The sequence below is a fragment of the Malus domestica genome, chromosome 05, assembly GCF_042453785.1.
Source record: "Malus domestica chromosome 05, GDT2T_hap1".
NCBI classification, from domain to species: domain Eukaryota; kingdom Viridiplantae; phylum Streptophyta; class Magnoliopsida; order Rosales; family Rosaceae; genus Malus; species Malus domestica.
Window position 1 is genome coordinate 37,851,985 of NC_091665.1, and position 14,689 is coordinate 37,866,673.

At 35.3% G+C, this 14,689-nt stretch overlaps 3 protein-coding genes across 11 annotated transcripts in view; 2 read left to right on the forward strand and 1 right to left on the reverse strand.

Moving 5' to 3' along the window:
- The window catches only part of LOC108170255 (uncharacterized), a 91,831-nt gene that overhangs the window by 13,243 nt on the left and 63,899 nt on the right, over positions 1-14,689 (reverse strand). The window lies entirely within an intron of this gene.
- Positions 1-14,689, forward strand: part of LOC103454295 (protein ROOT HAIR DEFECTIVE 3 homolog 2-like) — a 19,372-nt gene continuing 4,683 nt past the window's right edge. The window contains exons 1-15 of one of the 8 annotated variants that reach the window (XM_070821301.1): positions 1-661; positions 751-819; positions 920-1,176; positions 1,256-1,352; positions 1,444-1,614; positions 1,699-1,803; positions 2,278-2,372; positions 2,498-2,594; positions 3,182-3,234; positions 3,818-3,903; positions 4,031-4,068; positions 4,486-5,463; positions 6,567-6,654; positions 9,337-9,382; positions 13,737-13,813. In XM_070821301.1, coding sequence (XP_070677402.1) covers positions 1,106-1,176; positions 1,256-1,352; positions 1,444-1,614; positions 1,699-1,803; positions 2,278-2,372; positions 2,498-2,594; positions 3,182-3,234; positions 3,818-3,903; positions 4,031-4,068; positions 4,486-4,710 — 1,038 coding nt within the window. In that variant the 5' untranslated portion in view covers positions 1-661; positions 751-819; positions 920-1,105 and the 3' untranslated portion in view covers positions 4,711-5,463; positions 6,567-6,654; positions 9,337-9,382; positions 13,737-13,813. Of the gene's footprint in view, positions 662-750; positions 820-919; positions 1,177-1,255; positions 1,353-1,443; positions 1,615-1,698; positions 1,804-2,277; positions 2,373-2,497; positions 2,595-2,911; positions 3,064-3,181; positions 3,258-3,807; positions 3,904-4,030; positions 4,069-4,485; positions 5,464-6,566; positions 6,655-9,336; positions 9,383-10,546; positions 11,185-13,736; positions 13,814-14,689 lie in introns of those variants that run through there. The other 7 variants (XM_070821300.1, XM_070821303.1, XM_070821302.1 and 4 more) reach the window with 7 other exon arrangements.
- LOC103423324 (uncharacterized) overlaps positions 14,263-14,689 on the forward strand; it is a 5,800-nt gene continuing 5,373 nt past the window's right edge. Inside the window, exon 1 of the mRNA XM_070821928.1 lies at positions 14,263-14,662. Coding sequence (XP_070678029.1) covers positions 14,263-14,662 — 400 coding nt within the window. The remainder of the gene's footprint in view (positions 14,663-14,689) is intronic.

Sequence of the window (14,689 nt, forward strand, 5' to 3'; positions counted from 1 at the left end):
AGCGTTCCTCCCTCCTTCCTTCACCACGCACCAACAATAAAAATCCCTATAACTAAATAAAGCAACATCTCCCCAAAACAACCGCAAACCCATCACTCTGTGCCGCCAAATCTTTCTATCGCCGACTCCATCCCCAAACCAGCCCAAAACTCATCATCACTCCCGACTCTATGTCATCTCACCGAATTTCACATGGCTCAGCCGCCCTTCCCCCAATTTCAAACCCTCAGACACACATATACATTACCTTCAATCTGTGCTGTTCGATTTTGTCGATGGGGATCCAGGTCGAAGATCCGAGACCAAAATTTTTGGTGCCCGTTTTCGCTGGAAACCATGGCTCATCTGGCGAGCCACATCCAAAACTACGAGGTCCGATTCCTCCCCGAGTTCTTTGACTCTCGCTCAAATTGGACGGATTTTCGAGTGGAACTGTTCGCCATGGCCTGCAGCAACGCCGCGGCCGAGTTGCTTGGCGAGGCTGAGTTGGACGCATCACAAAAGAGAAAGAAATAGAGATGGCTTTTTCCATTCTATTTCTCCAGGAGGGCTTGCTGGCGATAGAAGGGCTGTTGTCCCTGCGTCAGGATTTTCCTTTAGTGCACAACAGATTTGGAAAGTAATCAAAGAGAACAAGGACTTGGATCTTCCCGCTCACAAGGTTTGTTAGTTTATTTTCTTCCCATTGATAATTTGTGGTCTTGCCTTCTCATATGCATATAATATATACACATACTGTAATTTAATTAGGTTATGGTTGCTACGGTTCGGTGTGAAGAGATTGCCAACCAGAAATTCAAACAGTTGGTCCAGGATGAGGTATGTGGTCATTTATCTCCACATATGAGGTAGTGCTCTGATAATGTATCAAAGTCTTGGTTATTCAAATTTCTTAATGCAAATACCCATTATTTTTCAGAAAAAACTTTCTTCGTCTTTAAGCGGTCCTGTAGAGGCTCTACTGGAAACTGGTGCAAAAGACACCTGGGCTTCGATACGAAAACTACTTAATCGTGAGACCAAAGTTGCAGTATCGGAGTTCTCAACTGCATTTTTGAGTTGGACAATGAAACGGTTGTCAAAATGAAGCAGCATTTGAAGGATTATGCAAGAAATTGGTGGAGAAAAAAGCAAGAGAAGAGGCTGGGAAAATTATGATCCACACATGAAGGATCGGTAGGAACTTTTTAAAAATCTTCTTTTCTTTTTTACCTTGTTATTTTGGTTGCTGATCACTTCTGTTGTCATTTCTCAGGTTTGACGTAGTCTTCAATTATTACAGCGATTCAATGCCTAGGGTTTGGACTGGGAATGAAGACATTAGAAGTATTACCAAGGATGCACGAACTGCGGTAATCATTGGGAACTTTTGTGGAAGTACATGTTATCTATCTTTCTGACTTAAAGTGATGTTTTAGTTGTTTGATCATCTCTTTCTTGCAGTCTCTGAAGCTTTTGTTGACCATGGCTGCTATTCGCTTGGATGAGAAGCCAGATAATATTGAAAATGTCCTAGTTTCTTCTCTGGTGGACAGGACTGTTACTGTTTCATCTTCACAAAATAGGAAACTAGGACCTCCTACAGATCCTCTTGCCTCAAGCTCTTGGGAAGAGGTACCATTTATTTATGGGTTTGGTTTTTATGTAAAATTTTTCTATGATGAAACTCCCTTCTTATTAAGGTTAACTCTAAACTAGGTTTCTTCAAAGGATACCTTAATTACCCCAGTACAGTGCAAGTCATTGTCAAGGCAGTTCAAAGCAGAGACCGAATATAGAGTCACTCAAGCTATTTCGGCACAGGTATACTTAAGTTTAACTTCAGTAGTGTAATTGTTTTTATATCGTTTAATCAGAGTTGCATCTCGAATAAATGGATTTTGTCTTTTATAAAATGTTCTTTAAAGATATGGTTATGAAAATATGAATATTGGAACATGTTCCTGCAAAAGTAATGAACAACTGGTGGGAGGAACGTGGAAATAGGACGCATGCATTGTCCTCGGATGACATTTTGGGCGGGAGTTCTTATGTAAATTGGATTTAGTTTAGTAGTGAAACCAAACATATGGAAAAATTTCATATTGAAAATCGCGCTGATTCTTGACTTGGGTATGGTTTAGTCAGATAGGACCGACTTATAATCAAGTTCAGTGTATTCTTGTTTTTTCTACAAAGAAAAATCCTAGCATCCTATTACTATTTTTGTAACGAGCTCCCTATCTTTATGCTTATAGCTCTGCTCGATCATGATGTTGTTTGCTTTTGTACTTTCAGGAGGCTCACAAGCGGAGTAACAACTGGTTACCTCCTCCATGGGCTATAATGGCGATGATCGTTCTTGGTTTTAACGAATTTATGATGCTTTTAAAGTAATTACTTTCCTTCTTTTTTGTTTCCTTTTGCAAGTTTTAGGTTTTGGACATTTTTAAGTGTCCAGACGCTAATGTCTTGCACATCTGTTAATCACTGTGCCTTTTTTCTTCAAATGAAACAGGAACCCTCTCTACCTCATGGTTCTATTTGTTGCATTTTTACTTTCAAAGGCCTTATGGGTACAGATGGACATTACAGGACAGTTCCAGCATGACACTGTAAGTATAAAACTGAGTTTTTTTTGTCTCACTTAGTAGAGTGTAAAATTGGGATTGAACGTGGAATACAACAGATTAAGGTCACTACACATTTGTGCGATAGTTTTCTTTCTTTTTTATTTTGTTTCTTGTTTGTAGTTATTGAAAATTTGAAATAAAAATAAACTGGGTTTGCTCAGTGCCTGGTTTTCCAAATTATAGGTTAGTTGTGATGTTTCGAGGAATTAGATTGTAAAATCTGCGCATTATATAACATCTTATATAGAAAGCCGGAGGCAATGGTAAACAGTGGTAAACAGTGATTTTTTGGGTCACAGCACGCAGACAAAACTTTGGTGTCACCGGCTTCGACAAAAATAATTGGACGCAAATGCCCTCGGCCAAAAAAAATTCAAAGAGGCTAAAAAGAATGCATAAAATTATCCAAGGGTAATTTTAAGTCATTTTCAAAGAACGAAGTCGCTGGAAGGTTTCAGTTGCCATCCACTTTTCTGCTTCTTTCTTTCCGTCTCTCTGCCTCAGTTTCTTTATCTCTCAAACCCTAATTTTTCTCTTTCTGATCTCATCTCTCTACTCGCGGCGATCAGTCGAACACCGTCCAGGAATGCGTCTCCGAATTCATTAGCTTCGTCACCAGCGAGTAATTTTCACCTCTCTCTCTATGTCTCTTTCTCTCTCTACTGTTATTTACTTTGCTTTTCAATCGGAATTTTTTGTGTTGATTTTGAAATGGGGTTTTGTGTAGAAACAAATTTCATGATTTTTTTTATTTGCGTGTTTTTGTTGGTTCTGTTTTTTAGCTACAAGCAAATAATCTGCATATAATTAGTATTTAGGATCTAATGTTTTTTGGCTTTTCAAGAGCAGCGGCAGGAGGTACCTTTTCTTTTTTCTATTTTTTTAATTTCTATTTTCTATTTTTTATGCAAGATATGAAAATATTGTATGAATCTTATGTACGATTATCACCAAATGTATATATCTTTCTTGGAATTCTTGAGAAAATCCAAGCTGAATTCCATTCTGATTGAAAGAAATTTAATACCAGAAAGCTTGGCTCCCGTTTTGATTTGAAGAAATTTTTTTCTTGGATTAAACTACTAGATTAATTGTATTTTGTGGGTTCAATTAGGGATGTTTTAGGGTCTTTTTTTAAGAATATATTGAATTAGTTTATTTATTATTTACATTATTCCATTGCGAACTTTTGAAGGTGATCTCAGTGCACCTGTTGTGATCACAGTTTGTGATTTTGCACTCCCTGATGGCAGGTCACTACTCGAAGCTAGAGAGACTTCTTCAGCCCTTGGTTAGTTAAAGCCTACATTAGAGTCAATATCATGGATTCTCTATTCCTTATTTAGTAATAACTTGATTTATGCAACCCTCAAGTTTATTTAGCCATGTAAATTGAACTTTTTCCTGCTTTAATGTAGGGGCAGTTGGATCAGCTGACGGGTCAGCATTAGCAAAGGTTGGTTCAATTGTAATTACTTATCTCTATTTAACCATGTGTGTTTATTTTTTATGTATAACTGAAATATATAGTTGTGTGAACAACCCATGAAGAAGAATATTAGCTGGGTGAGCAACTTTTGTTTTTTATATTGTGTTTTGAAAATGTTTTGGAGCAACATTGTCGCACTGTAGCGCAGAGTATTTTTTATGAAAGAAAAGATCAAAGAATCCCCAGTTTTTAATAGCTCTGTATCCATAGTTGCCAATTTTTCTGTTATTATTATTATCTATACTAAAGTAGGGGGGAGGGCAGGCACTATTCACGTTTGTTTTGATTTTGCTTTATTTACAACAATACCAGCCTGATGGGGAGTGGGTTGGGAGGGTAATTCTCAAAATTTCAGAGGGTAATTTTGTCCATGTGGCTTATCAGGGAGCCACTCGATTTCACGCTATTTACAACAAGCCCGTCAGGTTTGGTCTGATATTGGGGCTGGTTGGAAGGGCACTTTTGTCCTATTTGTTTGAGACGGATTGGGTGGGTTTACTTTGCTGTCATTCAGGGAGGGTTTCGGGGATGGGAGGCCATGCCTCCGTTAGAGAGGGAGAGAGAGAAACAGAGCGAGAGAGAGAGGGAGAGGGATCCTGGCATGGGTGAGTGGAATGGAGACAGTGAGAGAAAGAGAGAGGGAGGGGTTGGATGGTGAACAGAGCCGAGTAAGGTCCCCTCAGTTCATGAATCACTCTGGATCGTTCGTTCCCTTTTGCATGTCGGATCAATGGCTGGATTTCGAAAGCTAAGTTCCATTTTTTATTCCATTATTTGCTGTTAGCATAGATGTGAACTGTTGGGTTAGGTTTTGGGGGTTCCTTTGTTTCGTTTTCTCTCATTTTCTTTCATTTTGGGGATGCATCTCTCTGTTCTGTGCATTGCGTTCTGTTTTAAGGTCAGTTTTCTTCTTCTTTTTTGTGGCTTTTTTTTGGGGGGTTTTCAGTTTGTTCATCTTTCACTCTGTATTTAGATTTTTCGTTCGTGAATGACTGAATGGATATTGGGTTTTGGTGGTTGAAAATATGTTTTTTTTTTCTGCTTAAGCTTCTTGCTCATTTTCCTGGGATTTTTGGTTTTCGGTTGCAAGGTTAAAGAGAACACTCAAATCTCAGGTTAAATGGGTATTGGGTTTTGGTGGTTTAAAATATGATTTTTTTTCTGCTTAAGCTTCTTGCTCATTTTTCTGGGATTTGTGGTTTTTGGTTGCAAGGGTAAAGAGAATGCTAAAATCTTAGAAATTGGTATTGGCTATTGTATTAATGCATTTGCATTTTCGTTGGTTTGCAGTGTAGGTGCATTGAGACCTAAAAATATTTGCGAGAACTTCATAAATTTTTCTGAGGCTCCGATCCTTGAAGGGTATGTGTTTTTGAGCTAAGTTTTTTTTTTTTTTTCGCTTCTCTATTGTTAGCATGTATTGTTGTCATTTCTGGATATTATATAAACTGCATAAAATTTGGATATGATGAGAAAACTAATTAAACTCAATCTTGGTAATGATTTCGTTTTTGAGAAGCTGTCGAAAAACAAAGTTTGGATAAGAAAAACATCATCCTTACCAGTTAAGTCATTGATAGCATTTTGAGCATCCTGAAAAGGTAAATGAGAGTATGATGAGTTTTGATTTAGTTAGAAATTGACAAACTGTTAAAGGCAGAGGCTGGGCTCTAAACTATTGTTCAGTGTTTATCTGTACTGGTTTGTTGTGTGCTTGAGGAGCTCTATCTTTTATTCTGTCCTGAAATTGGTCTGTCTGTGGAATGGAAAGATAAAAATTTCGTAAATGTTTTGATATTTTTGACATGATTTATACTTGGGATTCATATTTTTCAAAGTTTGTAAAAGTACTTGACCTGTGATGAGTTCCTTTGTATACCTTATTAAATAAGTTACATATTTTTCGTGAATAATTGTGTGTTTGATCTGGTATTAGAACAAGAATGCTGTTTGAAATTTTGTTGGCGTGCTAAGTGAAACCACGACTACTGAGGCTTTGGAGGAATGGTGTTGAAACCTATCAAATTTTCCCGTACTGATTGCTTCGTTTATTTTTTTAAGCTTTATTTGCTTCATTGTTCACCTGTGATGGGTTCATCAATATTGGTAACATAGGATAATTTCATGTTTTTTTCTTTCGGTTTTACGACATTTTTCCTCACTTCAAAATCTTATAGGTTTCATAAATTTACTTACCTTTGTTGGGATTCTGATCTTTTTACTGAAATTGTTTTGGTCCCTGATACTCAACTCTGATTTCTGCTATTAATTGCTGCTGAAATGTGACTTTTGCTATTAATTTATTTACCCTTCATATTTATGCTGCTTTTTGATTCCATTCGAATTAAATAATGTAGTTAATCTTGATATGAATTCTCTCTGTAACAATAATTAGCGATTTTAATTTAAATTATTACTGATTTGTTCTTGATTTGCCATTGAATCTTTCTTAATTTGGTCTGCAGGTGGTTCTGACGCGGAGGAGAAGCTGTAAGAGGTTATGATCTTGCTGCACTTAAGTGCAGCTGTTCTTCAACTCATATAAACTCTTTGGTAGGGTTCAAACTGTTAAGGGTTTTATTATTTTGTAAAAGCTTTTTAGCAGCAGAAGTTTGGTCTTTTTGTGGTTGCATTATTACACTGTACAACTCGAGTTAGAATGGGTTTCTTGCTAACTGATGTGACTTAGGGATTCTAAAAGTGGTTGCATTTTACAACATACAACTTCAGTTTGTCTCGGTTTCTCAATGAATGTCGTATGAATTCTTAATTTAATTTCAGAAGGTGATGCGTTTAAAGTTTGTGCTATGTGATGAAGTTAGCATTTTGTTTTTTTTATTATATACTGGTGGTCAACATTTTTAGTATATTGGTTGAGAAAGATTTATCATTTTCTCATTTTTGTATTTCTATAAATTTTGAGAGTCTTCGTTCTTCAAAAATCAGAAAGGTCACAATGTAGTAAGGGTGTAACAGTTGCCTAGGATCAAGCAAAAGGAGTAATACATTCAGCATTTACACACTGAAGTAGGCCAAAAGTGAAAACTGACCAGTAAAGATTATGGTAATTCACTGATTTAAACATAAACCAGCTTTGAGAGTGATGCTCACCCATTGTTCGTTTTCCTTGCAAGCATATTTTCTGCCCAAAGTTTCCCAAACTGTTCTCGAACCGCTGTATCAGCATATCTTTCCAACTTCTAATAGTCTCTGGTGCTAGAACATCTTCTAACTTCTAATTTTTTGTCTTTGTGTTGGATTTTGATGTTTATGTTTTGCTGCTAAGTAGACTTTATACTGTTTTAAATCTATTTTGTAAATGTGCTTAAAGATTGGACATGTTATTGAATATTAGCCATGTAGTTTGAATTGGATATGTGATTGAGTATTGGGTATTTAGTTTAAATTGATTTGAAAATGTGGTTTGTTGAATTGGAATTTGGATGTGTGCTAATTTGAATTGCATATGTTTGAATTAGAGATGTGCTGCTTTGAATTGGATAGGTTGAATTGGAGTGTGCTATATTGATATATAATGAACTAATGGATACAAAACACAGACGCACACACACGCACACATTCACCAGTAACCACCTACTTTGGGTTGTACCTGTATGGGTGAATCGCTCTGATACTGTGTATTCACACGGTTAATTCTGTTAGGTGCACGTTACCCTATAGATGTTACAATTTAGGTCTTGAATAATTTTTCTCACCTCCCTTCTAATACCATCAAATCAGGTAGACCTTTCCTTAACAAACCTAGCAATCTCTAAAATCTTCCAAATTTCCATACCTCTTCTATAGGTTTTCAGTGAATCAAGACGTTTTGTTGATATCTTGGTGTTTGTGTTCAACACATAACTGAACAACGAGTTACAAGGAAATGAGATTTTTATGCAAATCATTTGGAGTTTGATCTATTAGTATTAATGTACGAATGGAGAATTATTGTAATTGTTTTTTTTTTTATGTTTAACATCTTTTGCTAATCATATTTTTACCTCTTTTCCAATTTTGGGTAGCATTTTTTGCTTTTTAGTTGGCTTTGAAACGAAATTTTTTAAGCTGCCAAACACCATTTCGTTTTGTTTCAAGCTACTAAACCGCATTTGGTTCTGTTTGATTGTTGTCTATTTAGAGTTTTTCCTGTTTTGGTTGGTGGGGTTGAATTTATTTGGGTTTATATTTGATTTAGTTGGTTAATTTTTTTATTGGTTGCAGATGATATATTACTGTGGAACTTTCTATCTTTGTGGTTGTTTCAGTGGTCGTTTTTGCATATCTTGATATGTAATGATAAAAAAGTTAATGACATTGATCATAAAACAATTTTTTGGTTTGGTTTAGAAGAATGCAGTTGGTTCAGTGAGATTTTTATTCATTAACTGTATAACCAAATTTATGAATTGTATATATTGTCTTGATATCTGAATGTGTAATGGAGATGTAAACACATAGTATGAATGAGAGGGTTGAAATGGAATCAACCCTGTGGTTGGGGACTGAACGAATGTGAAATGTTGCATCTGGTATAAATTGGATAGTTGAGCATCCCGCTGTGGTTCTCTGTTTTTCCAAGAGAGGGTATCTGTTTTGAGTCTGCTATACTTATTGCTTTAATTTTTTATGACCCTTAATAATAGAGATTGAACTACAGTGTTGTATGATGGTGTTTCCAATGTTTTAGATGACATTGATCTATATTAGTTTAAAAAAATATTTAAAGATTTGTTTTCGAGGGAACCATTAGGTATTAATTCATATATGTATTCGGTGAGTTGGTCAGCTTCGATTTCAGCAATAGGAGAAATTTAAGCTGTGATATATAAAGTTGGTTATTTGCTTCTCAAGCCATTGAGCCACAAAAGTTATTCATGCACTTAGTTCTTTATTATAAGATTGAACAAATTTAATTTGCTTTTATATCCGATTGTATTGAACTAATTGTAGATTCCATGACATTACTGTTCCATTATGGCCTTGGTATAGAGCCCTTGGAATTTACTCAACATTTCACCTAGGTCTACAACTTTTGTATTCTTCGCTGAACCAAATTATTGTGTTAGATTCAAAATATTCCTAAATTTTTTTTTGTTTTGTTTTGCTTTTTTTTTTTTGGGCTTTTTGGTTTTTTGGTGTGTCTTTGCTCATTTAGCTAAAATTTCATTAGATTTCATCTTTAAATTTGAAAGTCTTAGGGTTGCTAATGGATTTACTTTTTGCAAATTTCAGAAATTTCGATCGTTGGAGGAAGAAGTTGGTTCCTTGATGTTTTGAGGTATATAATTATGTGCCATCATTTTTTTTTCAAAGCCTGATTAGTTATCTACCTTTTTTTTATTTATATTCGTGAAGCATTCATATTTGGATTTTAAATATATGATTAACTTTTGTTATTTTAGCTTTTATTGGAACTGAGTTTTTTTCTTTTTTATGTGTGTATCTGTTATCTGTTGATTTATGCAAATGTTGAATAACTGAGTATTTATTTGGTGGTTTAAGTTTTAGAGTGGAACTGGGCTTCTTTCTATTTTGTACACGTATCTGTATCTGTCTATTTATGTAAAGCTTGAGAAAACTGAGTGGTCGGTGTATTTGTTCCAAACAACATTCAAAATGGATGATTGGTTTATTTGTTCTAAACCCTATTAGATTTGTATTTGCTTGGATGGGCTGTTAGTATAGGGATGGTTAGATTACGAATTTTGTTTTGGCATTTTGTGATTCAGATCTAATTACAGGTTTTGTGTTCATGTCTCCATGTTTCGGTTTTTGTCCTCTTTGTGTGGTTAGTTTGGGATCTAATTGTCCAATGGTTGGATGGTTTGTTTGTTTTTTTTTCTTTGAACTTTGTTTGTGTGATCCTGTTAGAGTTGAAGGTCCCTTGCTAACTCTCTTATTCTGGTTTAGGCCAGCGTTGTAGCTTTTTTTTATCGAATGTTGTTAGCCATTTTATCTTTGTGATTTTGTTATTGGTTGGTTGGTGTTTTAATTAGGTTTTTCCGATAGTTAACTATCTCATCGTTCCCGAATTGTTTTAACATATGCTGTTCATAACTGCACTTTCTCAACAAATCAGAATTTAAAAAAAAAAAAAAAAACCAGCGTTTTAGAAAATGAGTTGCCTTTTAACAACTCATAAATACATCTTAGATGTTCAGAAAAATTCGTGAGCATTTACATTCAAAGCGCATTAACTCATGAATAATTAGGTTTTGTAGCTTCTTTATCAGCTATCACTTCAAAATTTGATTTACAACACTGTCAAAATACTTTTTGGTTGTGTTTTCTTTAATAATTATCTAACATTTGGGAGCTCTTATGCATTTACTTTATTAATTTGAGTTTTAAAGATTTATCACAGTGTCATTCTTAAATCTGGAAAGTTAAATATATTTTGAAAAACCATCAATATTAATGTTGTATTTAATTTCTGATTCAGGGTAAATAAAATGATGAATGAGATTGATCGAAGAGAACAACAAATTCTAGGAGGAGTTTTGGTCAAAAATTTAAGGGAACTGGTTAAGGCACGAAACGAAGAAAAAAATCGAGGGACATTAGTGAGATATTTCGATGCTCCCCCGGGATCTGGTACAAGAGAGCAGTGAAAATAGAAAAAACAAGGATGGGTTTGCGTGTTTATGGTAAAGGTCCGAATCGGAACAAGTTGGTGGTCCATACTATGTATCGACCTGCAAATCGTACTAATCCGCCGAAAGAAAAAGTTCCGATGAATGATAATGTTTTGCAACGATTTTTGGGGTTTTTTCGTGGAATGTTCAAGTTTGATCGTTCGAAAAAGGTTGGAGTTTTGTTGTTCTTGCTTGCCTCTGCTGCAACAACCTTTTGGGTTCTAAATGTCTTGAGACGACGTGGGTCATGGATAAGATAAGGGTAGTGTAAATTTTTTTTGTTTGGTGATAAGGGCAATAATGTAAACAATTAACCCTTTAACCATTGTAAGCATAAAATGTTGTTGATACTCTTTTTTGAACTTTTTGGTACACTTTTGTATCGCACTTTAATGTTTTTTCGTGACCCTTTTAGCATCTTAACTATGAAGTGTTGTTAATACTCTTTTTTACACCTTTTTGATACAACTTTGTATCATTTAAGGATATTTTTTTGCCTCATGGTCTTGGTATTATGTTTCTCTGCTTATAGTTTTATGCGGTTGCCTGTTCTCATGAATGAATAATTTCTTTGCTTATTTGGTCTGATGCTGAACAAAGCCAATGTATATGCAAGATTGCTAAAATTCAGCAGATTGGTTTTCCAATTGCAGCTTTGGTCGATTTTTGTAAAGATTCTATTCTCTTTTGTAACTCAAAAAATTTTGGTTGGTTAAATTCTATTTGTATGGATGATTATGTTGTGCAAGTTATTTGTTTTGAGCAATGACTGGACTCTAAAAAATTGTGGTGGTTAATGTGGTTTTTAGGTTGGTTTTTTGGTCGGGAAAGACGAGGTGTGCATGAGTTTTACATTCTTATTTTCGATTGATATATCACTACTAGAATATGGAAGACATTCATATCGTGCAACAAATCCAAGAATTTAAAATAAAAGGGCTAAGTGCGGTTTGTAGAGGGTGGGTTCAAGAATGGGTGAAGTTTGGGTACATGGTGGGATGAATACTAATGGTTTCTTGATTGTATCCATGCCTTTGGAAAACCGTAACGATTGTCTCCTCGCTGTTTCTGTGCGGGAAGCACAATGCCGGAAAACAAAGGTTAGGAAACTAACTACGGAAGCAAAGAAAGAGTGAGGCATGATTACAACGGCAACATTGTGCCCTGCAAGAATTGCCGGTGAGATAGAGATGGCTAACAGCCTTCGCACTTGGGATGCACTTTCAAGTGTTGTCAAGGTCCTCATGTGGTGTTATGTCTCTTTAGATTATAAACTCCGAAAACTCTCTCCATGTTTTGTTTGTATTTCCGCCAAGCAGGAGCAATATCTTCTGCTGTCTTATCTCTCCCCCAAGTGGATGTGGATGTTTCTTTAGCTGCAGTTTTCCCCCAAGATGGTGTGTCATCTTCACTTCCCTTATTTGCCCCTTGGGGAAATGTCATGGATTCTTCACTTTTGCCCTAGATAGATGTAGCATCTTCTGTGGCAGTATTTGTTCACCATGCTGGAGCAGTATCTTCTGCTGCCTTGAGTATCTCCCAAGTAGATGCACCAAGTTCTTTAGCTAGAGTTTTACCCCACGATGATGAAGACCATCGATTGTGTGCCTTTGACTTTTTTTGGCTTTGCTTTAATCCATGAGTTTTTGTGCCGTAATGAATTCTTTCTCATATTGCATATAAAAAACTACTCTGGTGCTTCTATTAAACCAAAACAAAGTTATATGTCACTTATACAATTTGCATGGTAGTTGTTGGTTAGGTTTGCTTAATTCTTTTACTAACAATTTGTTTACACATACTCGGTCCATTTGTCTTCATATAAGTATATAAAAACTGCATCGTGTAACTAATTAGATTTTGTCTACCTATAATTGAGCTTATGGGGCATATCTACTTTTAATGAAAGAAAAAAATGGCAAGCTAAAAATTTAAAGAGTTTCTAACACATATATACAACGATTATGTTTTACCTTGATCTCACTCTAACTCATTCATCGTGGCAGTATATAATCGTTCCATCAAATTTATGTGTTTAAAATACTTTTCTTGCAACGCCTCCTTAATGGCATTATTGTTACTAATCATATAACTTTATATGATTACTTTTTGTTTTTGTTGGTTTGGAAAAATAATCTTTTTTTAGTTAAAAAATGAATAATATAATAACCATAGTAAATATTTATTTTTATAATGATGAAAATTGAAATGGAACTTGACAATTCTATGGATGATATGCGATGGATAGATATTATTTTCAGGCTTAGATTCCAGCCTGATGTATGCTATCGCAAGTGATGGAATTGCATCATTCGTTTCTACCTTTTCTTGAATATATGTAATGAACATTTTTTCCAACGTCTATGGGATCAGACATAGCAAATGCAAACTTTCAAGTTCCGACTTTCTGATTGTTGCAATCTTTGATGATTTGTTTAATCCTCTTAGCCTTTTATTGGATGAATGAAAACTGTTTTGCATTGTTGTTATTTTTTTGTCTTATATGCTTCTTTTTCCTAGATCGGGTTTGATTCTACATGATTCGTTTATCTTGGTGCATTTCATTGGTTAACGAAGGGAAAAAATTTCAATGTTTCAAACCCTAATCATCTTGGTTTTAGGCAATACATCTTTTTTTCTACTCGAAAAATGTTTGGTGCATGTCCTACATAATGGATTAGAACTACTTTCTATGTTTGTTGTTGATTAAGTGCGCAAAGCCCAACTCCATTTTTGACTGCTAAAAATGATTTGTTGTTTTAAATAAACAGGTTAGATTGTTAACTGTGCACTTATCGTCTCGCACCGTTTACCGTTTTAGAATGAATAGAGCCTAAATAATTTGTTTCTTTCTTTCAAATTTATGCATGCATGTCCTACAGAACTAATGGCATAGAATTGGAATTGTGACTTGCCCTTTTTTGTTTAATGTTTGTTTGCTTTTCTATTTCCCTCCAATTATATATGTGTTTATATAATGTCTTCCTCTTTGTCCAGGTTCTGTTTTGATCATTGGGGGTCCTACATTGTTCTTCATTAACATTTGTAGCAGCTGGGCTTCCACATCTACAAAGGTTAGATTTTTGGCCCTTTAAAAAACCATCGCCTTTTTTTTTAATCCACTCTTTTCTTGGTTTACACGCTTGATTGTCAATGCATGTCTTTTTTGAATCATGGTAGCGTTGTTGTTTCATCTTTTGCTATTTACCTTTACCGCACTTTTTTTGTTGTCAGAATTCGTTTTATTTGTTCCTTTTCCGTATTCCACTATGAAACATCTTTCTCTAAGGAAACAGCTGCAGATCAACTTTTTGTATTCTTCCTTTTTTTTTTTTGGTAAAAGGGCTAGGATTATGTTTTTACTATTATGTTTACAACGTGGTCAGGATTTTGAAAACCTCCTGGTTTAATGGGTTGTGGTTCACTGGTCATTCCATGTGGTTAACATGGTTACTTCATCGTGGCATTGCTTTAATTAGAAAATAAACCACTACCGTGTGGTTTTTTCCGTCTGTGTAGATTTATGTCTGGAAGAATAGGGGTAGCTAGCAATGCCACTGGAACTAAACATGCCGATTTGCCTGCATCTGTTGCAGTCGTTGATCTGAATAGTTTGGTGTTACAAGATGTTCCCACCATTTATAACAATGAATACAGCAATGCTTCAAGCTCTTTGCTATTTTTAAACAGTGGAAGCAACCCTTCCCACACATTTGCATCAAATTTTGAACGAAATTTTCCCTCCAATGATGATTCTGCCTCACCTTTGGAAGCTGGGACAAGTTCTCAACCAATTTCTGTACCTGTTTGTCTTGCTGATCGTGCTACTCTACACTATCTATTAGCCAGAGATACTCAAAGTGTTAATTCTGTTGCAAATTCGCTCATCACTGGACAAGCAGCTTATCAGAAAAAAAGAAAAAGTATGCAATCTTCCAATGTGACTTTCT